We start from the raw sequence: 23,317 nt of genomic DNA on the forward strand, positions 1-23,317 counted from the left end.
TGCGTGTGTGTGCCACTGTATGGATTGCTTGCCCGGCTATCCAAGGCCCAAGAAGGCACTTTCTTCCTTCCTTTGGCTGTCACACGACTCTGGTGACTGATGACTGGTGATCACGGGAGGGAGGGTCAAGGGCATGTGGGCGGGGAGCGGAGGTGAGCGGCGCAACTCAACCCCAGGCTGCCACGCGGGCTGGGCGATTAGATGGGCAGGTAGGGACAGAGAGACAGTCTACAGGGAGACAGAGACAGACAGACAGACAGACAGACAGTCTACAGGGAGACAGTCTACAGACAGAGACAGACAGGAAGGCGGCGGCTTCCATCTATCTACAACGGCTTTACATATCTACAGGTGCCGTGGAGGTTCGTTCAAGGGCAGTTCTCAAGAGCTGTATATAGGTACTCTACTCTATCTAAAGGGGTACATGTAGTTGTAGCTTTGAGAGTGCGAGTGAGGGGAGAGAGAGCTTTCTCCACGGTTTCGCCCGAACCCCTCCTTTTGGAGGCCTCTACACATGATCTCGTAGTTATAGACAGTAAATGTTTGTCTCTGATTACACAGAGCTGGAGAGATAATCAATACAAACCTCCTCTCACATGAACTATCAGCATTAGTTAGCGCTGTCAGATATCTCCATCTCTCTCTCTGTCTCTCTCCCCGCACCCCTCCTCAGCTGGAGGAGCTCTTCCCTTCCTTTTCCCCGCCCCTACTTACCAGCCTGCCCGCATCCAAAAAGCACCCCCCGCTCGACTCAAATCCAGCTCTCATACCTACACCCACACCCACACCCACACCCAGCCAGTATGAGCACCCGCTCACCCCCCTCCCGCGTGCGCTTCTCGCCCGAAGTCTCGCGCTCCCACTCGCCCGACTACTGGGCGCCCAGCCCCGACAGCGACGACCCGCAGCAGCAGATGCTCGCCAAGCCGCTCTCGCTCCCGCTCCCGCTCCCGAGTGCGCGCGGGCGCCGGCGGAGGGCGGACGACGATGTAGAGGTGCCGTGGATGCGGCTGCCCATGACGATCATGCTCGTGGCGGTGCTCATGGTCTTTGCGGTGGGCTTTGGGGTCATATTTTGGGAGAATGAGGCCGAGGGGAGCGGTGAGTGCTATCTTGTTATTCCGCGGTGTTGAAGAGAGGAAAAGAGTGCGGGCGGGAGGGAGGGAGGGAGGGAGGAGAGGGAGAGAGGGAGAGAGACGGATATCGATACTGACTGATGCCGCGGTGGGGGCCGTGACCCAGACAGGGACATCCTCGTCAACGCCCAGCACGGCGTTGTTTCCTCCGACGTCGACGTCTGCTCCGAGATTGGCGTCGGCATCTTGAAGAAGGGCGGCAACTCCATTGACGCAATCATTGGTTCGTCTCCCGTCATTCCCGCCCTCCTCCTCCTCCTCCTCCTCCGGTAGCTAACGCAGCACTCACTCACCCGCCACAGCCACCGGCGTCTGCATCGGCGTCATCGACTCCTTCTCCAGCGGCATCGGCGGCGGCGGCTTCCTCGTCGCCCGCACCGTCCATGGTGACTCCAAATCCTTCAACTTCCGCGAGATGGCGCCCGGCGCCGCCACGCGCGACATGTACAACGGCCAGCCGCTCCTCGCGCAGATTGGCGGACTCGCCGTCGCGATCCCGGGCGAGGTGGACGGATACGCGACGGCGCACGCGCTGTACGGGAAGCTAGCATGGCACGAGCTGTGGGTGCCGAGCGTCGAGCTGTGCCGCGGCGGGTTCGTGGTCACGGCCACGCTCGGCTACCACATACACACGCATGCGGCCTTCTTCACGGCCAACAGGCACAGCTGGGAGCACCTGTTTTCGGAGGAGACGGGCGAGCTGCTGCGCCCCGGGGAGATTATGCGGAGGTGGGCGTACGGGAGTACGTTGGAGGTTATTGCGGCGGCGGAGGAGGCGGGCGAGGGGGGTGATACGTATAGGGGGGTGCGCGAGTTCTATAATGGCACTATTTCGAGGCAGTTGGCGAGGTTTGTGCAGAATAATGGCGGGATCCTGACGGAGGAGGACTTTGGAAATTTCTTTACGGTGGTGGAGGAGACGGCAAAGACCATTATTGATGATATGGAGGTTATTACTTGTCAGTCGCCCTGCGGGTATGTTCTCTCTCTCTTTCTCTCTCTCTTTTTGATAGGAGTGATATAGCGGATTACAAGGCTGACATTTCCTCAATATAGTGGACCGGTGCTGATCGAAGGCCTCAACATCGCCGAGGGCCTCGACATGCGAGACCCCCAAGACCCGCTCTCCTATCACTATCTCGTAGAGTAAGTCCACACCCAAGCACTCCCTACACCCGCAGGCCCACTAACACCCCGCCAGAACCATGAAATGGCTCTCCTCCGGCCGCACCGAACTCGGCGACCCCACCGACCCCACCGTCGCCGCCAACCACCCACGCATCCACGAGCTCACCACAAAGCACTGGGCCGCCTCCGTGCGCGCCAACATCTCCAGCACCCACACCTACCCCTGGGCGCACTACAAGCCGGCCTACGAGCCCACCGAGCCCCATGGCACCTCGCACATCTCAGTCTTTGACCGCCACGGCGGCGCCGCGGCCCTCACAACCACCGTCAACCTGCACTGGGGTGCCATGATCCACGACCCCGTCACCGGCATCGTGCTCAACAGCGAGATGGACGACTTCTCCATCCCCGGCCGCAGAAACGCGTACAACCTCGAGCCGAGCGTCTACAACTACATCCGGCCGTACAAGCGGCCGCTGTCGTCCACGGCGCCGACTATCGTTGTGGAGGGCGATGGCAACGTTGGGCTGGTCATTGGCGGCAGCGGCGGGAGCAGGATTGTGACGGGCGTGTTTGAGGCGGTGGTGAAGACGTACTTTTGGGGGTGGGATCTGCTGGATACGATTAAGAGCCCGAGGCTGCATCATCAGTTGATACCCGAGACGGTGAGCGCGGAGTGGGATATGGAGGCGTGGGTGGTGAGGGGTTGGAGGAGAGGGGGCATAGTGTGGTCATGATGGGCGGGGGGGAGAGCGCGGGGGGGAGTGTGATGCAGGCGGTGAGGGGGCGCGGGGGACGGGTCGAGGGCGTGGCGGATTGGTGGAGGAAGGGGGGGAGGGCGGCGGGGTATTAGGTGGGTAGATATAGATGTAGGGCTAGAGATGTGCTTTACTTGTATTATGGTAATGTATTGTGGTGTGTATGATGTGTTGGGGTAGAGGGGGATGGGTGGTGGATGGCCGATATGGACCTGGTCTTAATTCCTCTCTGCTTTTTCTTCTCTTCCTGTATGTGGTTGGTTTTGTGTATTGTTTTTTTTCTCTTTTCTTCTTTCTTGTTGGTAGATTAGATCTCGTGCGGTCGTGGTTTAGCTAGACGTCGTGTGTGTGCGGCTAGATGGCTAGAGATATATAGATCTTCAACTCCATAAATTAAATGGAAACTCTGTTCAGAAGCGTTTGTTTAATTTCCGGCCTAGCTAGACATCTCGGCGATCATTGACCCCCAAGGAGGCAAGGAGGCAAGGATTGAATATCTAGCCTGGTGTATGAGATCCTTTCTGCGTTTTGACTTTTTCTTTTGTGGCTGCGTGGGCGTTGGGTGTATGGTGCTGTGGTGGGTTGCTGATTTGATTGATGTGGTGCGTCATGGAATATCACTCGGTGTTGAGGTAAGAATTAAGTCACCTAACTGTCTCGCCCTACTTTTTTTCAACAGTCGCACGTATCTAGGGATCTGGTGTGGATATATGGGAGTGTGTGTATCAATGAGCTCAAGTAGAGTAGGATGTGCTTTATATGGTGTTGGGTGTTTGCTTTTTCCAAATGATATGGCTGTATGTAGTAGTATAGTATACCCCGATCCCGACCGCAGCACACCCACTCGGATACCTGATCTTCAAACAGCTATAGGTATCGCTGTATTATAATAGTTTGTCGGGCAGTGGGATATGGGGGGTACGGTATTGGTAGAGTACGGGATTAGTGATAATCAGGCTCGAGGAGAATCAAGAGGAGTCGTCCTCCATCTAGAAGAACTATCTTTTATGATCATACTCTTATAATTAGGAGGTTCAGAGAAGAGCTCGTCCAATACTCCGCTATCTTTCCTTTAGCGTCACGTTAATTGATACCGCGTCTCCACCACGATCGGTATCCTGAACCTCTATTTAATACATAGCTGTAACTACTAACAGCTCCCTCTTTCCTCGGCTGGGCCAAATCTCCCTACACAAGTCAGTTTCACTCATCATCTTATGCTGTTTAAACACCTCAATTAATGAGCTATCAATCAATCAATTTATTAACACCTGGTCTAATGCACAAGATGGAGCGAGTGATATCTCGTGACCAAGATACCGCGGATTACACACCTGGTTGTGGGAGGTTTTATTCAGTGCGTGTTGGGTGTTCATTGTGGTAAGTGGATGAAAATTGCGGTGGGAAACGTTGTCAACGGTTGCATAATTAAACACTTCATGATATATGTAGTTTGGATGTCATGGCCAAGCTACAATACATAATAAAGAGGGAATCCTCTCCCTCTTCTATCTTCTACCCATCATGCAGTCCATACAACACACCTCCTACGCCCCCGGTTCCTTACTTTGCTTTATACGGGTCTTCTCTGGAAACATTGAAGACATGCATTCACATCGATTCTTGAAATGTACCGTTTCCGGAATATAGAACTGATATGCTAATCAAAAGACAGGAATCATATTATCAAATTCTAAAAATACCGCAAATTAACCAACGGTAGATCTTCTTGCTATCTACAGTCTATATAATATCATATCTCACCCCCACCTCCTCTATCGATCCTCATCATCCGTCGTCTCCTCCACCCACTCCTTCTCCTCCCCCTTCGCCTCCACCCCCGCCGCCTCCCTAATCAACCTCTCCGCCCTCCTATACAACGCATCCACCCTCCCTACCCTCTCCTCATCCCTCAATGCCGCCACAATCTCCTCCCCCGCCTGCAACACACTCAACAACCTCCGATCCCCCATCGGTCCCCTCCACACCACCGCATCCACCACGCACCCCGCCCGCTCAAACGCATTCCCCGGCCCAAACCCAGCATCCTCATCGATCAGCTCGGGCGCTAGCGTCCCGCTGTTGTACGCAGCGATGATGGCCTCGATCAGCGCGGAGAGACACACCTGTGAGGCAACGGGGTCGTCGATGTTGCGCGTGATGTCCAGGCGCAGCGTGTGCTTGCAGAAGGTGAAGCAGGCGTAGAGGCAGGCGCGGTGCAGCGCGGAGAGGAGGCTGCGCTGCTCGGCGAGCGGAATGGTGGTGTCGGGGTGTGAGGCGGTGGAGGAGCAGGTGGAGTGGGAGTGCGGGTGGGGAGGCGGTGGAGGAGGCGGTGGTAGCAGCGGGGGTGGGGGTGGTGATGCGAGGCTAGATAGAATTCACCATATAAGCCTATACCCGCATGATAGATCCGGTACATCTAGAGCTGGTTATCAAAACCCACCTCCCGCTCATCCCACTCCCTCTACACCTCCTCCTCCTCCTCCTCCGCCTCGACGCCAACCGCCTACTCAGCCGATCTCTCTCCAAATGCGGTATCCCCCCGCTATCCAGCAGCTGATAAAACATATTCGACACCTGCACGCGCGTGGCCGGGAACCGCACAAAATGCAGGATGTCGTCGGATACATCTTCGAAGATGTCCTTGAGCTTGGAGTGCGGGCCCGTGAAGTGCAGGATGCGCCGCACGCTGGTTTTGATGGCGTTTTGCAGCGCGGCTTTGGTGCTGGTGCTCATCATTGCTGGCTATAAAAATACTGGTGATAAAAATGATAGTGATGGATATGACGGCGAAGGGATGTACTGGGGGAGGGTGTGTGTTTTTATATACCGCCCCGTACACACTCCCGTATCAAAGAAGCGGCGGCCTGCAGGAGGGGGAGGTAGGGTGCCGTGAAGGGCTTATGAGGCGGGAAAGATAAAGCCGGGTGCGGTAAGAGTCAATGCCTAAGTCCATGGAACAAGGGGATGCGGCTTTGGGAAGTATGAGTGGTTTGATCGTGTTTTGCTAACTTGGCAGCTGGAGGGCATGCTTTGTGGCGTCATGAATACTGAAGCCCTTCCAATTGGATAAAGCAGAGCTGCTGGGGTGTAGACTATTTTTACTTGTGCCCATATGAAGGGTATTAACTATATGTATTTAGAGTAACGGAGTTCTAAGAGGTTCTAAATTACGAGGGGACTATTATTCCACCCGAGCAGGCGGCACCTACACATCATCGAGGAGCGCAAACATACATGTATTTGTTGGAAGATTAGTATGTCTCTCTACGGTTTAAAAGGACCAGCTCTTGAACCAGACTAAGTAGCTAGCTATAACGAGATGGATATTTACTGCCGAGCTTTGGCGCTCTGAAAAACCCTCCCCGTTTGCAACTGAACTTTGAAGAAAAGTGCCAGTTACCACGTAGTTATGGCAAGCCAACTATTTACTGGAAGATCGGGATTTGATAGTTGTGGTTTTCCTAGATTCCAATCCATAAACCCACAAATCAGGTCATAAACTATCACTCGCCAATGTACCAATGACCCAACCGACCCCTTTTTCGCACCCCCCGAAAACCCCGCACCAATCAATCACCCACAAAGCGGCCAAACCACACCCCAATCCCAAGAACACCCCAATCCCCGGTCCCCGATCTGCACTTAGCACTCCAGCAGAGGCCGGAACATCGTATCTCCGAGATGCTATGTGTCCTGTGGGGTGGACCTACCCATGTGGGCGATTGATCTACGGTTGTTGATCAGATAAGATAGCGCACTCGCCCAACCCGCGCAAACGTCACTTTCACTTTCTTCTCAACTCAACCCAACACCTCCACGCCCACCACCACCCACCACCTCAATCGCACTCAACACCCACAACCCTCACCACTCCCACCACAGCAGCAGCAGCAACAACCACAATGGCAAACGTACCTCTCCCCCCCCACACCCCACCCCCTTCCAAAACACCTACTAACCCCCCCCCCAGAAAGCCTCCAAATCCCTCGCCCGCGCCAACGCACGCACGCTCACACGCACGCACACCATCACGGCCTCCCTCCACGCCCTCTTCATCCTCTACCGCCTCCTCTTCCGCCACGGCTCCTGGCGCAAGTACCTCGTGCTGTCGCTACCCAGCCTCGTCATCGAGTACTACCTCGAGCGCCTCGGGCGCCCCACCTACACCGCCACAGGCGACCTGCGCTCCCCCGGCGAGGACATGGAGGCAAAGGGCGTCACAGAGTACCTCTGGGATGTCGTGTATGCTACGTGGGTTGTCATGGGCCTCGTGGGCGTGGCGGGAGAGTGGGCGTGGTGGTTGTGGGTATGTTGCGGTTTTTTTCTTCTTGTTCTCCTTTTTTTGTTTTTGCTGCTGGGTGCTAATGGCGGGGTGGGAAATAGACGATTGTGCCAGCGTACGCTGGATACCTAGCCTTCTCGACATACAACGGCATGAGGAACGGGCTGATGCCTGGGATGCCTGCGGCGCCCGAGGGCCCTCCCAGCGCCCCAGCGGCGGGAATGAGTAATCGCCAGAAGAAGTCTGAGAAGCGTGGGGGACAGAAGATTAGGTACCAGTAGTGGTAACGGGGCTGATCTGGGACTTTTTTTTTCTTCGTGTTTTTGTTGATCCGCTGCAGACCTTTTTTGTATGAAATGACATGAGCGGGTGGGTTAGTTGCGGGTGCAGTTTAATATACCATGATGGCTAGAAAAATATCTTGGAGCGTAGGGTAGGATGGGCTTCGGGGTTATGATACATAATGGGTTGGGTGGGTTGGATGGGTAATGCGAGCAATTAGAATTGATACAATAGTAATTGTTTACAATATGGTGTTCTTCTACCAGTGATTTGGGTTGCGCAATTGTAACGTCATGTGCAGCGTGTAATGCGTGGTGGAGCTTTGGCAATCACCAGACAACGATAAGAGAAACATGGAAGAAGATTGGGGACAGGCGATTAGATTACATACTACGAAACAGATGATTTTTATAAGTTTTCGGGGTCTACGGGGATCCCACCTTTTGTTTGAAGGATAAAAAGTGGTTTCAGGGACGCACAAGAGTCTACAGTGACAGCGAACAGAGCAGGCAGGCAGTTTTCATATCCAGGCATCCATTCAAACTAGCCAATTACACGAAACACAGAACAGCAAAAAAACACCACCCCGCACCCCCAAGTAACCAGTAACAAGAAAGGACAGGACAAAAATTGTCAACAAAACAAAGGCTCCGACTTTATCATTGTCTTTTTCCAAAGCTCACCTTTTACGAGAGAGCAAAGGAAAAAAGAAGGAAACTATTAGACAAATACAAGAGGCCATTATTCGCAATTGATTTATGAGATAATGGGAAACTACAACTGGTGGTACACGAAGAAAAAGTAAAAACCCGATCCTTCCTCCTGTGGTACTTTAACCACCGAAACCGTAGAGGGTACGGCCCTGGCGCTTGAGGGCGTAGACGACATCGAGGGAAGTGACGGTCTTGCGCTTGGCGTGCTCGGTGTAGGTGACGGCGTCACGGATAACACCCTCGAGGAAGGTCTTGAGGACACCACGGGTCTCCTCGTAGATCACTAATTAAAGGAAGATTGGTTAGTATGTGTTTACGATAAATGATAGCTTGGTAGAGGAGGGGGTACGAACTAGCAGAGATACGCTTGACACCTCCACGACGAGCGAGACGACGGATAGCGGGCTTGGTGATACCTGTGAAAAGAAAGGTTAGAATACTAAAATTATATAAATAGAACACATGATGAACGAACCCTGGATGTTGTCACGAAGAATCTTCCTGTGACGCTTAGCACCACCCTTTCCGAGACCCTTTCCTCCCTTTCCGCCTAGATGGTAGAGACATGTTAGCAAGCTGTTGATATTATTGGGAGCACTGGGGGTTGTTGAGAAGCGACGCGTCGTGACGCCGAGCTTACTCACGTCACTGTGTGACTATAGCGACGACAGCGACCACGAGCGGCAAGATGGGGATGAAGGGAAGAGGGAAAAGAAAGAAGTAGTAGAGATAACTTACGTCCAGTCATGATGAATGTTAATTAGTTGAAGCTTGTACTACGTTGAAAACAGTTTTTGTTGCGAAAAAAGAGACGCGTTGGTGGTCGTTGGGTTGGTGAGTTATCGTGTGTCGTTGGGCGTAAGAAGGAAAGGGAAGAAGAAGGGGACAGTCAAGAGGGTGGGTATTAGGGTATTTATACCTGTCTTTTAGGGCACTGCCAGATCAACGGGGTACGAGGGAACAGCGCAGGCGAAAAATAATGGGAGAGGCAGGAAGGGAGAAACCGCATGACAACGGGCCTGCCCTCGCCGAAAAAAAACCATCCTACAAACCCCCCTTGAATCTCGCTCACTTTTCCCAAGAATATTTGTATGGGTTTTTTGGCCCAAAATCCGTCTGTTTGGCCTTAAGCCTTGGCCGGCTTAGTCATGTTACCACCTCTTAATTCTGGAGAGCAACGGCGACCCGCGACAACAGGAACACCAAAGACAGAACACTCCACTATTCTATGAGCTTGGAAATATCTATTACCTTAGGATAGAGACAAGAGTTGCGTCCATTTCTATACGCAATTCATAATGCTTCTTGTCTTCTATTGAAGACTAAGTGAGTTTTTGGATACAACTACATGAATATGCGAGGACTTCCTACCCGACGCATATATAAGATGGTACCGGCGCATACGTCGACAATCGCATACTTTCGCAAAGAATAGCAGAAGATATCCTGCCTTGTTTTTTCGCTTGAATTCGATCGAGCGAGCTTGTCTATCGGATATCAAAAATCACCTCAAGAAAAATTCGAAATAGAAGAGTTAAGCTCTTCAACTGAAAATTCAAGACAGATAGACTACCTGCACTCACCAACTGGCCGAAACATCACACCACTGCGTCCTTTGCAATACATGTGGTTACATTTCTGGATCCTCAAATAGACAGGGTTGGTCAAGCCAGCTTTACTCGGCAGGAGAATGTGTGCTGAACAAGAAAGGTGGTGGTCTCGGTCGTTAGCCATTGATCACTCAATATTAACCTCCAAGCAGCTTGATATCTGTTTAAGTATAACCTAGGATATTCTATGACATTCCCCACTTTCTACTCCTATCTATGAATTATGGTTACCAGACAACAAAAAAAAAACTTGACTTCTTGGGGCCTTTGTGCCCGGGAACACGCATACGGTATACCCATACACCCCCACAGTGCCCCTCTTTATTCCCATATCAACCTATACGATCTGGTGACCTATCTATTGCTGATCCTCGCCCGCTCGCTCTGGATCCTCATTTATGAGTCTTGAAACACAATCTATCACTCGCAGCACTGTCCCTGCCCCTTCTCCTTCTCCAGTTGGCCAATTCCTTTGATTTTTAGCCCATCACCCTCTACTCCAATTACCGACTTCAAGAACTCTTCACTTGCCCCCCTGACAAGCACATGGATGTGCTCCACGCTCCGCACACTTTGGATGCTGGCCCAGTTCTTAAACCATAGTACATTCTCCTTCCCCAGGTGTTTCTTGAATGTCTGATTGACATAGCTATCTATTATTTCTCTCGATTCAGGCGTGAGGTCGCCCGCGGGGATTGAATCCGGTTGTGTCGCAATTGGAGCCTTTGTCCAGCAGACAATGTGCACTAGAGTATGATGGTATAATATTAGAACCACTTATAAACCCGAACTAGGGTATAATTGAGCTTACATATACCCGGCGCATTCCCGTACGGCCAGTCGTTAATCAGCACCTTCGTATCCGCTATTGAAGCCTATTAGCTTCATCTCCACATAGCTTTTAGTAACACGGTACTAACCTTCACATGCGAACGGCGCCAAATTTTGTGGTTTCAAGTCCTTCCAACCCAAGCGTTCCTTTAAAATAAACGCCAGAATAGTGCCATACTCCTCCCGTGTTTTTTTGGACCAGGAAATATACCGTCTCAAATCCGACGGGACTCTTTTCAGATCCTCAAGCCTATTATTCTCTATCGATATTATAATTAGCTCACGCCCCGGTTAGTAAAGTCTGGTAGCTATACTAACCGATAATTAGTTTCAGGTCCTCCCATGTCATTAGCTTGAAGCTCTCGTCGGGGGTTTCGAGCTGCTTGGCGTCCTTGTCGGTGAGATGATAGCCATCGTGGGAAGCGTCGGCACCTTTAGTTTCTTGTACCGTCATTCTATCGAATTTTATCTGGGAGAATTATGAATAAGGTTGTCTATGAATGAGTTGTGAAAGTGGGAAAGAGAACAGGTATTATTTACGAAGCTAATCTATCGTGGCTGATGAGGGCCTGTCGGAGACTTGTCCCTGCGTCCGACTTGCCTTTTACAGCGACACGTGGCTGGAGGGCTGAGCGACATGGGCGAGTTGTGACGAACAAGTCAAGATACTAGAAGTATTCTGGCTATGAAGGCTAAATACATGTATGTCTTGTAATTAATTCATACTGATCGCATAATCCTGAGAGGATCTCGTGATTTGATAACACTCTTTCGCTGCTGTCAACTTCTTAATCCTGTTCCTGGACCAAGGGTTAGGTTTATGCGAAGTGAGTAACTTCTGGTGATCTCGGGGAGCTTCTTTAAAGCTTAATTCAGCCTCTTCCTTGTGCGATGGGTCTTGGGGCCTTTGGGACATCAATGCTTAATATCGGCTTGAGTTATTTGCAGGATCAGATACACTAGGGCCTAAGGTTTCACAGGCACTTTTATTTCTGGGAGCTTCTGGTTGCCTTCTTTTTGATGACAAGTCCTATTTCTAGAACCTGGAACGGATCGCAATATCTTCCTGCACAAGGGCGGAGTACCTACATTACGTATAATACATGTACCTACATGCAAGCAAGAGAAGGAACGTATCTTTAGGATAGATGCTAAGTTTTCTGGGCGCCAGGCTAAAGCTGAATAGGTGATGTTTCTATCAGATTGGCCTTTTAGTTTTGTTCAGTATAATCACAGCACTTAGATACATGTATTTCAGCTGGAGTAAAACCTCTCTCAAGAACCTGCCATACATGAGCGTGGATCTGGATGCGCCGGTTATTAGTCTGCAAGATACGCATGCCACTGGTTGTGTCAATCGAGGCGTCTTTGGGGACTACCGAGCTGGATCTACTCTATCAATGTACCACATTGAAATATCTCCTACAGACGCTAGATGGCGTTTTGGCGTATGATAATGATCACGATCGGAGATTTAGATGTGTACAGCGTGTACCTATGTAACTTCTCCGAGGCCACGATTCATGTCTCGTTTTAAATCCACTCGAGGTATTCACAGCTTCAAGCCAGCTCAATACATACAGGTACCTTTTACAATTCAGACAAACGGGCTCTTAGTTTTAATTTTGGCTTTTGCTGTGCGGCAAATGATGTAATGTAAGCACGTCCCTATGTCTCGTCACGTTATCGCTCACATGCTCATGTTTAATGTAAGACATGGACAGCACAGTCCAACCCTACATAGCATCCGAGAAACCTGAGCAACCCACGAACGACAAAATTCTCTGCCGTGTGTGATGAAGCTCGTATATAATAGAACCTATGATATGGCCCTGCATTTGCTCGTGTCAAGCAGTTCCTTTCTCTTCTTCTCATGGACTCGAGAGACGAAGTGAGTACACTAACCTACCACAATGGGGAACCCCGGCTAGGCCAGGTCAGCTGAAGCTGGGGTAAATGCGTGATATCAATAGGTCTAGAATTGAGATCCAGACGACCGATTTTCAAACTTGCAAAGTATATGAAAAGAACAATCTCAGCTGAGAATTTGCATTTAGGTTTGATGTGCGCATTTCTGGCCGACCGATCGAGATAATAGTTGCGGTGAACGTGGGTTACGAACCTATGCTACTACTCTAGGCACTTTCTCCTACCACTATGATACAGTAGCTGTCGATTTCTCGCGTGCAGATGATGCAAGGAAGAACCGGTTCTTGGGATTGGAGGGAAAGGAAGCAGAGATTAAGCTACCGAGCGGAAGGAAAGTCGAGCTCTGGATGGGATAAGAATTGCATGTTTAACTCACTGGCTAGGTAAGGATACATACGGACCATTGAGCCCTCTTCTTGAGCACGCGTTCCCCCTGTCACAACAAACAATTGCAAACGAATGATTTTCCGCATCTCGCGTGTAACAGGGAAGAGGCTGCCGATCTATGTAAACTTTGAAAGCCGAAAATCCATTGGTGGGAGGACGTTTGTGATATCGGCCTCCTTGCCTTTTTGTTTTTCGTCTCCAGCGACTGAAGAGCATCAATTCTGTTATTTTCTTTTGTTGCCCTCTTACTCTGGCTCACCGCATTTCAGTGGCAGCAGCCACTTGTCTTTTCATGCTCTTAAGCCGCTTGACAGGGAAGCCTTGGATGTTGGTGCTGATGCGAGCTCGCTACGGCCTAGTGGAGCTCGTGGGGAAGAATGCCGCGGTGGGGTTGATATCTACATGAGGTAGGAAATCACCCATATGCAGCTAGTGTCTCTCCTGTCTCCTTGTAAAGACTGTAGCTTTCATCAATGGAGTACTTGATGATTCAACCTTTCGGTTTGAAGGGTGGACTGCTATGAGAATAGGTAATCTCAACGATATGGGTTACAAGAAGTTGTCCTTAGGCGCCTATCGACCCACCCACAAGCATCTTCGGTAGAGAAAGAGAAACCACGATAAATATATATCTGGAGGCTGGGGCACAGATACAATTGATTTGCAATCGCGGCTATTGTTGACGTCGTCGTCCATCGTTACTATAGTAGGTTTCACATACAGCGAGCAGAAGCTTCAACTTTGGCCGGCCCAGCCATCCAAGAAGCCCAGAACCAATAATTGCGGCCAGTGACAAGAATCAAATTTGTATCACACACCTGCACGCTTCCCTCTCGCCGTGACGTGGGTGGTCCACTCCCCGGCCTCTATGCGCCCTCCCTCCTTCCTCTTTGATTCGCCGCGCAAACCCATAAAGGAGCGGGACTGCCCCGGCCCTGCCCACTGGTCCACCTGAGTTTTTATTTACAGTGGTAGTTACATAGTTACTTGCTGCAATCGTGAGCTCTACTTTGACCTCGACTTCGACTTCGGTCGATTGTCTGTCTGGCACTCTACTTTCTTTGCGACACAAATTGATTTGTTTACATCTCGTTGTCACGTGGAGGCTACCGCCTAGCAAACATGGCTCGTTCAATTCGGAATTACGAGTCTAACGAGAGCGTTATTGGTACTGGTCATGTTAGTTTCCTCCTTCACATCATATCACCCGGCGCTGCCAATGATTTTTTTGGTATGCAAATTCTAACGGTATTGCGCACAGGATGATTACGACACCTATCATGTCAAGTAAACATATCTTCTTCTTTCCATCCTAATGCGATTCTAACAATTCCTAGAACGACAGAAATTATCAAGCATGGCGACTCTCACAACAACCACCTCATCCACTCCCCAGGTAGCCACGGACATGGACATGGACATGGACTTGGTCACGGACACAACCGCACATACAGCCACGACCATACGGAGCACCACCACCGTCTCGGAGAGAATGCGGTCCCTGCACTCGTCCAGGCCTTCTCTGGCGCCGTTGGCTCTTCAATCGCGGGTATCGCGACCCACCCTCTCGATATTGTAGTCAAGCGTCTCCAGGTCCAGCGACATATCCACAACCAGATCCGTATGCAGAAAAAATCGCGCAGTGGTGGTAAGTCTCCCCGACACCACGGACGACCGGGACGGAGTAGAGATGATTCACCAGAACCTTTGGTTCTAGGCCCAGACGAGAGGGGCGATGACTACAACAGACAAGGCGGGACTCGGAGGACTAGCTCAAAGGGTTCAAGGTCCTATACTACGGCGGATGGGGTCAGAATTGACGAAGACTGGGAAGATACAGTTGAGGAGTATGAATATAATCAGCATTATGACGGCGTGATTGATTGTGCAAAGAAGATCTGGGAGGAGGAAGGTCTAGGAGGCTTTTATACAGGTGTTGTAGAGGAGACCATTGGTACATTGGGCTCTGCATTCTGGTATTACGCTACCTGTAAGTATTCAAGCCCGCCGATTCCCCGAAAATCTCGATGCTAACAGTTAATAGATAGCTATATCCGCAACAAGCGCCTTCACAAGCGCCACACCCAAAAGCTTCCAGTCCTAGAAGAGCTCTTGATCGGTCTTGTTGCTGGTTCCGCATCGCGCCTCTTCCTAACGCCCTTCAACAATATCTCAACTAGGAAGCAAACCCATGCAATGCTCTACCCCAACGCAAAAGCGCCTGGTATTGTGCAAATCTACCATGATATCATGCGGGAAAAGGGCATTACAGGGTTCTGGTCGGGTTACTCTGCCAATATGTTCTTGTCACTGAACCCGACAATGACATTCTTGATCTACGAATCGCTCAAGAACTTTGCAGGCGGAAATAGGAGGCAGATGAAGGGCGCTGAAACATTCCTGATTGCTGCGGTTGCAAAGGCTATCGCAACGGGTTTGACATATCCGCTTTCAGTTGCGAAGAGCAGGGCGCAGGTCGCAAATGAGGAAGACAATTTCCGGTTCCAGGACCTCACTAGCGTTGGGAAGGCTGGTCGAGCGATCAAGGACAAGCTAGCAAAGCGGAAGAGAAGTGCTGGGAACCTCATTCAGGTATTGGCGGATATCTTCAAACGTGAGGGTATCGCAGGGCTTTATGAGGGTGTACTTGGGGAGCTCCTTCGAGGGTTTGTATCAAGCGGTAAGTCCAGTTGTACCCCCGAGCACTTTTTAGAGAAATTATAACTAATGGTGACATAGGAATCACAATGGTAATCAAGGAATCTGTTCATCGCACAATCCTTTCGCTCTACTACTTCGTGATGCGCGCCTACAACCGTACTGAGGACCACAGTTTCCAGGCAACTACCAAGCTTATGGCAAAGGAAGCATATGAGAAAGCCGGCCCCCGCCAAAAGAAGATCTTGAACAAAGCTATTGAAGGTGGCCACAAAGTCACACATCTCATTGAAGCTGGGAAGGAAAAAGTTACAGGCCACCACTCAGAAGAAACCCGTCGTCATGATGGCATGAAGATGAAGGCTGCTGCCGCCACTGCTGTTGCTGGTCTCGCGGCTGGGGCGGTCCATCATGGACGTAACAGGAGCAGGGAGAGGCACGATGAACATGGAAACGCCTTGGTCCACACCGCTCGTGAAAGGGTTGAGGAGTGGAGAGAAGGTGTCGGCGAGGACTCGCACAGACATCGTGTTGGGAACGTCACACATATTGATGACCGTATCCACACCGGCGAGACTCACCAGAACCTCCACCAGTCCCACAGCCACTCGGGCCACAGGAATGATCAGTTTGGAAGGAACGGTATCACCGAGCAAACCTACATCGAGGAGAGGATCGAACATGGTCACAGCGGCTCCCACAGCCGCCGCGGATCTGCAGGTGTCATCGGCGCTGCTGCTACTGCTGGTGCCGTCGCTCACAAGCTTTCTAGTCACTCCCACAATGAGCACGGTCACAGCCACAGTCACAGCGGCCATGCTCACGATGGAGAGGTCATCACCAAGACTACCAAGGTTGTCGAGGAGTTTGGCATTGTCAAGGACCCCCGTAGCACTCATGTAAAGAATATCCACGATGGTCACCAAGCCGTCTCCGACTCTCGCAGCCGCTTCGGTGAGACCACCCACCAGCACAGCTCGACCCATGAGGAGCGAGGCCGCCACGGAATGGTCGGCGCTGTCACTGAGAAGATCGTTGGTCACGGCCACAACAGCCACAGTCACGGCCGCTCGCACTCTGGAAACCGTCACGGCTCGCACAGCCACAGCCACAGCCACAGCCACGGTCATGGACACGGTCACAGAGAAGGTCATATCGACGGAAAGACTATCATCCATACCACTGAGACCGTCGAAGAATGGAGAAACGACGCAAACGCTGTAGAAGATCTTCGTCAATTTGGCGTTGCGAGTACAATCAACGAAGACTCCCGTAGTGACTTTGGTGAGACCCTCCACAAAGGGCACTCGATCGTTGGGCACGGCCATAGCCAGCGATTCGGTGACGACTCAGTCCACCTCGATCACGGACGCACGGTCATTGAGAAGACCCAGGTCATGCGTGTCGATGAGGGAGGACATCACAGCCACGGACACAGCTCCCACGGACACTCCCACAAGGACTCACGCAACAGCTTCGGTGGTTCCGCGCTTCACAAGGACGGCCGTACCGTCGTTGAGAAGACGGAGATCACCCGCATCAGCGAGAACATCCACGATGGAGGGCATCTCAGCCATGGCCACAGCTCCCATGGTCACAGCTCCCACGGCCACAGCTCCCACGGCCACACCTCCCACAGACAGGGGGGTGTTGTTGGCGCTGTCGTCAGCGCTGCCGAGAAAGTCGTTGGCCACAACCACAACCACAGCCACAGCGATTCTCGCACCAACTTTGGTAGCTCCGGGCACAACGACGGCCGTACCGTTGTCGAGAAAACTGAGATCACCCGCATCAATGAGAATATTCACGACGGAGGGCACCACAGCCTTGGCCACAGCTCCCATGGCCATAAGGACTCACGAAGCAACTTTGGCGGATCTGCACTCCATACAGATGGCAGAACCGTCGTCGAGAAGACTGAGATCACCCGCATCAGCGAGAACATTCACGATGGCGGACACCACACCCACAGCCAGAACAGCCATGGAAACAGTTCACACAGGCAAACCGGTGTTGTCGGTGCCGTCGTCGGCGCCGCCGTCGGTGCTGCCGAGAAGCTCGTTGGCCACAGACACGGACAAAGCGCTCACCGCCACAGCGAGTCTCGCACCAACTTCGGTGATGCTGCTCTTCACTCCGATGGCCGCGTTGTTGAGACGACCCAGATCACCCGCATCAACGAGAACATCCACGACGGACACTCCCACTCTACCCTCGGCCGTACACACAATGACTCTCGTAGTAACTTCGGCGTTCACAACGATGGCCGCACAGTCATCGAGAAAACCGAAGTTATCCGTCAAAACGGACACACCAGTAACATGATTCCCACCCGAAGCCCTCTAGATGCCGTGGTCAACAAGATTAGCTCCAGCTCCAGCCACAACGCTCACAACACCCACAGCCACCAGAACGGGGTTGTTGCAAACGGCATTGCTGCTGGCAAGGCTGCTCTCGGCCTTGATAACCGAAACACCAGCACCTTCAGGGAAACCAGCTCCAGCTCTAGGCAGTCTGGCTTCCTTGGAAAGCAGGCACTCGCGAACTCTACTGCTGCCACCGCGGGCTCAAACGGCGTCGCCACTGTTACCCGCACTGAGGAATTCTGGCCCGTCGATGAGGATGCGAGGAGCTCGGTGTACAACTTCCAAGAGGAGAGGGAGTCAGGCGGTGTGAGGATTGAGACCAAGACTTGGGGTGAGGAGAGGAGGGGCAAGGGTTACAACTAAAAAAAAATCAAAATATTTGGATATGGGAGGTTTTCTTTTTTGGGGTAGGGATGGATTGGTGCGGGGGTAAGGGAGGGTTTATGCTTACGAATAACAACGACGTTCCTTTCTATTTCGTTTCTGGCAGGGTAAGTAGGCAGCAAGTTGCCGGACTCTCATGTATGGTTGTTTCTTTTTCGTTTGTAGTTTAATGCAGCCGGGCGAGCGCGATTATACCATAGTTACATGATTTTGGGCGAGGGATTCCTATCTTATCTAGCGTTATACCATTTCTATCATGTATGTACCTAATAATCGGAGTTCCTGGCTATTTGCAAACAAAATAATGACTTCGTAAATCTGGCATAACATGATGTTCTTTAATTTCTTCACAGGAAATCACTCGTACGTGGTATATCCATTCTCCTATTTAGCCCCGTTTCTTCCTTCCACCCTTTCTTACTTCTTTGGGTTCTCTCTACGATATCTAATATATAAACAATAGCTAAGGGATTCAAAGGTGAAACAAAAGCTATGCTGTCCTCTTCTTTAGGTAAGATATGGTGCCTGAGAGACGCGACCTCTTGCCAAGGGAGATAGTTTGTTACATGTATTTTGGCAAGCTATTGCGGTTGTTTTTGGTGATTACATTGTTGAAGTTTTATTATGTAGTTTGGGCGTGATCCTAGGTTATCTGTACTTTTATCTTAGAGCCACGAAGTTCTCTAAATTGTACCTACAAAGATGGATCCTCTCTCCCTCTTCCTTGTTTTGATCATCAGCTCATGCAATACACTGACTTAATCAGTTATTTCTTGCGGTGGGACCGGGATTATAAGGGAACAGGCTCGATGAAGACTTGGGTGATTAAATCCCTATGGTTCATGACATGACTTGCAATATTTGACCAAGGTGAATAATTCAATCAAGCTCCCAAATTCTAGTGCTCTCCATGAGATCTTTCCGGACTATGCAAAGACATATACTCGTCTCATCTCATGGAGCGGGGACGCCGAGAGCCGTCTCTTCATGTCGGGAGCAGGCCTATAAAAACCGAGTGAGTATTCGTGAGCCAAGACCCAGCACAATCCTCAAACCCTCCCCCCACCAGTTTTTTCCTAACCTCCCAACCAGAAGGCCCATCTCAGAGGCTTGCTTTGACAGAAAGCTAGAGACCCACTCTTTCCAGATCTCTCTCCCCTCAGGCCGAATCGAAACATGACGTACTAGCCTGATTAAGTAAGTCTTATGTGCAGCACCTTAGACAACGTCACCTCGACCCTGCCTTAGAGCTAACAGCCCGTCGTGCCCAAGCTCTCCACAGCTTACAGGAACCCAACACCACTCCGTCCCAACACCACCGCTGACGGAATCAACCCTCAATGCCACCAAAGCGCAAACCCACCGCCAAACCCCCTCGCCGCAAAAAACAGCAGCGCAGAACGGTTGATGAGCTTGCTGCAACAACCATTAAAGCACACAATGAAGCACCTACCATAATAATAGCTCATGGCGATAGCGGTGATGGGGATAATTCACCGTCGCCGCACCCTGCCATCTGTATCAGCTTTACTGCCAGTCAGTAGGATAAGCATAAACACCTCTCCCGCCTAAGCTACTTAATGTGATGGGGGAATTGTGGCTAATTGTGGTGTTATGTGAGTACATGTAGTTAATACGAAAGCTGGCGCCCAACAGAACAGAAAGATGACGCCGCCAGAGCAATGCATAGAGGAGAGCACTGCGGCGTTGTCAAAAGCACATGCTGCGCGCACTAGAAACCGGGAGTCACTGAAGCAAGGCAGTTTGGGAAACGTCGAGGAGGGCACTGAGCTTTCGGCGAAGATGCGTTCGACCCAGTTAAGAAAGGTAGAAGATACGAAAAATGATGAGGTCGTCGATTCGACAGCTAAAATACCCGCTGTTGTGGCGAAGGCAGGGAAGGAAGAGCCTTTAAAAGTAGATATAGAACCTACAAAGGAAGGTCTGAAAGTGAGCATTGAGGAGAATGTTGAAGGGGACGCTGTAGGGGTTATAGAAGAGAGTACTGAGAAGGGGACTGAGGGGCCCGCTGAAGGAGGCGCTGAAGGTAACATTGAAGTCAGCATTGAAGGTAACATCGAAAATCCCGAACCCTTAGTAAAAATACCCGCACCCCGAACCGGAAAAAACGCAGCTCCCAAGCAAAAACACAAAGACGCCGATGATCATTCCGAGCTCAACGCCGATGCTGAGGCAACAAAACCCACCAAAGTGCGCAAGCCCCGAAAACGACCGCCCCGTCCGCCGTTTGAAAAGTGGGTAGACCCCGATCCCTACATCCCCCGGACCACGATTTCGAAGCACGCAAGACAGCCTGTGCCTGTTTCGTTTCCATCACCGTCTACACACGTTTTGGAAAGCCGGCCCACACAGAACGGTTGCTTGTGGTGTAGGTGGAACCATAAGTGTAATCCAGACAAATTCAAGATCAGGAAGTCGACTATCGGGTGCAAGGAGTGTAACATACCGCTCTGTCGGGAATGCTTTGTTTCTTTTCATGCTGGGCAGGGGCCGGGGGCAAAGACTGGGTCTTTTTGATAATTTGGTATCTCTCGGGGGAGGTGTTGTTCCGTTTTTTTGTTTTTTATTATTGGGGGGCTTGGTTTTGCGATTGGGTTATGGGTGTATTGCCTGGTTTGAGCCTTTTGGAATTTTTCTTTTATTACTTCTTCTCCCCCGTTAACTCTGAGCTGCGCGGCACACAAGAGGTTAATAAAACTTTTTGTAATATCCTAAACTGACGGAGGGGTTCCTCTTCCTCGTGTATTCCCCTCCTCCCTCCTTGCTTATGGTGAGACTCCTCCACCCACTAGGTAAAATGGTCGACATTTCTTTGGCCATCCCCTTCCTTACGAGCACTGGACGGGGAATAGGATGAAAAGCTGTCGGAGGGATCAACTTCTACTATACGCAGTTCGCCCCTACCTGTCATATCAAAAGCCTCAAAGTTATCCCTTTCACCTCTCTCCAAGAATGAGATTATGACACAAGTTATGAGACTTATGGATTGTTAATTAGTGCTATGAATCCGAATTCAATTTTAAGGCCGATTTCCCGCGATGTATCCCTTCGTCTGTCGATTGCTGCCCCCCTATAATAGGGAAATTAAATTTGTATAAGAGATCTGTTATTTGATAATTGTAAGGGGGGTAACGAGGTCTGTTAGTAAAGCCACACCGGATTTGCTTTTTCTTGGGGGCCAGGATTTTGTCGACAGGTGGAGGGATAGGTTGATAGCAAGATGTGCGGGCAGCGCTGAGTGACAGCTCCGGAAATCGTGATGTCTCTTAGCCTTGTCTCGCTGATGGATGTGACCCGGAAACCACCATCGATTGATACAAGTAGCTGGGCCGCAATGCGATGTGAATAAAGCAGCCGCCTTAAACACGCGAACCATGTTGAAGTAGACCAATCTTCCACCCCAATGGTAGAACAGAGATTTTGAACTGTGTGTGGACGTGGTCAGTTGGCGAAGTATGAAAGATGTGTGTGTTGTGTTGATGGTGGATGTCCTCCCCAGAAAGTTTGCCCTGCGCTGGGTCCTGCAGCGGCTACGCTAGTGTGGGCCGAGCCGAGACTAAGCTTTGTCTTGTCTTATGGGGGGAAAGCTTGGCTACTCAAGCTTTTTCCATCCGGTCTGACCTGGGATTGGGGCTTGGATTTACTTTTTTTGGTGGGGTGAGGTGTGGGCGGCCGCGGCCAGCAAGAGGTGCATGTGTGAATAAAAAAAAAACACGACATTTCTTCTCGTTCCCCCCCCCACCTTCTTTTTTTCTACGATATAAGTACATGTATATAGTGCTTCAGCACAAACCTATTTCACCCCATCTATAGACAAATTACGTTTACTTACCCCCACCCGCACAGCTACTAATCCTCCGAGAAGAATATGTTGCATTTCCGATCATTGACCGATGCCCAAGAGCCAAGGGTCAGAACCACGTACCTTTTTAGAGCACCAACAAACTTCCTAAACTCCCATATATAAGACAGCATTGCTCAATGGAGATAGCATAGTACTCCCTGCCCTAGAGGGATTACGAGGCTTTGTAAATAGATGAGTACTCAGCGGCCAGGGCTTTGTGGGAAGATGGGGAGTATCTGTAATGGGATTGCGGCTGTGGAGTGGCTATACCAGCACTCTCCTAAACCTCCTCTCCTGTTCGCCTCGAAAATGGGGTGGATGCGCCATAAAAATGGGGCTTGGGGATTTTTAGAGGAATACCACCGTGAATATTTTCCTGCGCGAGAACGTCCGATTATGAACTGGGGATTGACAGGTTAATGCAGGGTGTGATAGTAAGAAACCAGAACGGCAGATTGTTCTTATGGTTATTGTAGCTCCTGGTTTTGTCGAGTGTGTCAGTGCAGTTGGCAGGTGTTCCGGCGAAAGAGAGTGCCATGACCCGCCACGTGACCTAGTCCAGTTAGTCATAGAGTATCACTCGCAGAAATAAGCAGGAACTCGGGGCGGCGTTTTTTTTTTTTTTTTTTTTAATTCCCCGCTAACTCGGGGCGACATAGCTAAGGTATCTTTTGTTTAATTCATTAACCACTCGACCACGCAACGATATTTCAGGATGGGTATGTGGAGTAAACAATAATCTAGCTACTAAGGTGCTAGTCAGTTCCCAAAGTCGGGCAGAGAGGTTCACCATCATCTTGTTCTGGTTCGCTCGAGTTTTTGCTGCCGGATTGGGCCTTTGGCCCATTGGCTGCTCCCAGTACCTGACGACGGGGAAACGTATCCGATTGCTCATCCCTCCACCCAGGTTAGGCTATATACGATACTGGGCCCCCAGTCTCTTGCTCCCAGTGCTTCTTCTACTCTCCCTCTAGGTTTCTAGGCC

At 50.8% G+C, this 23,317-nt stretch overlaps 7 protein-coding genes across 7 annotated transcripts; 4 read left to right on the top strand and 3 right to left on the bottom strand.

The window, feature by feature from the left end:
• Positions 1-803: 803 nt before the first annotated feature.
• Positions 804-3,001, top strand: LAJ45_02731 (uncharacterized protein; the record flags this gene model as incomplete). The annotated part of the gene is made up of 5 exons (XM_046112322.1): positions 804-1,101; positions 1,243-1,359; positions 1,439-2,111; positions 2,193-2,282; positions 2,338-3,001. 5 exons carry the CDS (start codon positions 804-806, stop codon positions 2,999-3,001), a joined length of 1,842 nt encoding a protein of 613 aa, XP_045974448.1.
• Positions 3,002-5,413: 2,412 nt separating this feature from the next.
• LAJ45_02732 (uncharacterized protein) lies at positions 5,414-5,761 on the bottom strand (the record flags this gene model as incomplete). The annotated part of the gene is made up of 1 exon (XM_046112323.1): positions 5,414-5,761. One exon carries the CDS (start codon positions 5,759-5,761, stop codon positions 5,414-5,416), a length of 348 nt encoding a protein of 115 aa, XP_045974449.1.
• A 1,166-nt stretch (positions 5,762-6,927) lies between these two features.
• Positions 6,928-7,588, top strand: LAJ45_02733 (uncharacterized protein; the record flags this gene model as incomplete). The annotated part of the gene is made up of 3 exons (XM_046112324.1): positions 6,928-6,936; positions 6,996-7,331; positions 7,409-7,588. 3 exons carry the CDS (start codon positions 6,928-6,930, stop codon positions 7,586-7,588), a joined length of 525 nt encoding a protein of 174 aa, XP_045974450.1.
• Positions 7,589-8,421: 833 nt separating this feature from the next.
• On the bottom strand, positions 8,422-9,050 carry LAJ45_02734 (uncharacterized protein; the record flags this gene model as incomplete). The annotated part of the gene is made up of 4 exons (XM_046112325.1): positions 8,422-8,585; positions 8,656-8,718; positions 8,778-8,852; positions 9,041-9,050. The coding sequence occupies 4 exons, from the start codon at positions 9,048-9,050 to the stop codon at positions 8,422-8,424; spliced, it is 312 nt and encodes a 103-aa protein (XP_045974451.1).
• A 1,282-nt stretch (positions 9,051-10,332) lies between these two features.
• Positions 10,333-11,197, bottom strand: LAJ45_02735 (uncharacterized protein; the record flags this gene model as incomplete). Its single annotated transcript, XM_046112326.1, has 4 exons — positions 10,333-10,658; positions 10,724-10,777; positions 10,833-11,003; positions 11,062-11,197. The coding sequence occupies 4 exons, from the start codon at positions 11,195-11,197 to the stop codon at positions 10,333-10,335; spliced, it is 687 nt and encodes a 228-aa protein (XP_045974452.1).
• Positions 11,198-14,181: 2,984 nt separating this feature from the next.
• On the top strand, positions 14,182-18,446 carry LAJ45_02736 (uncharacterized protein; the record flags this gene model as incomplete). The annotated part of the gene is made up of 6 exons (XM_046112327.1): positions 14,182-14,238; positions 14,321-14,346; positions 14,397-14,707; positions 14,777-15,049; positions 15,104-15,739; positions 15,799-18,446. 6 exons carry the CDS (start codon positions 14,182-14,184, stop codon positions 18,444-18,446), a joined length of 3,951 nt encoding a protein of 1,316 aa, XP_045974453.1.
• Positions 18,447-19,807: 1,361 nt separating this feature from the next.
• Positions 19,808-21,005, top strand: LAJ45_02737 (uncharacterized protein; the record flags this gene model as incomplete). Its single annotated transcript, XM_046112328.1, has 2 exons — positions 19,808-20,003; positions 20,098-21,005. The coding sequence occupies 2 exons, from the start codon at positions 19,808-19,810 to the stop codon at positions 21,003-21,005; spliced, it is 1,104 nt and encodes a 367-aa protein (XP_045974454.1).
• Positions 21,006-23,317: the final 2,312 nt, after the last annotated feature.

The sequence above is a fragment of the Morchella importuna genome (genome assembly GCF_003444635.1).
Source record: "Morchella importuna strain M04M26 chromosome Unknown Morimp01GS005, whole genome shotgun sequence".
Lineage (NCBI taxonomy): Eukaryota > Fungi > Ascomycota > Pezizomycetes > Pezizales > Morchellaceae > Morchella > Morchella importuna.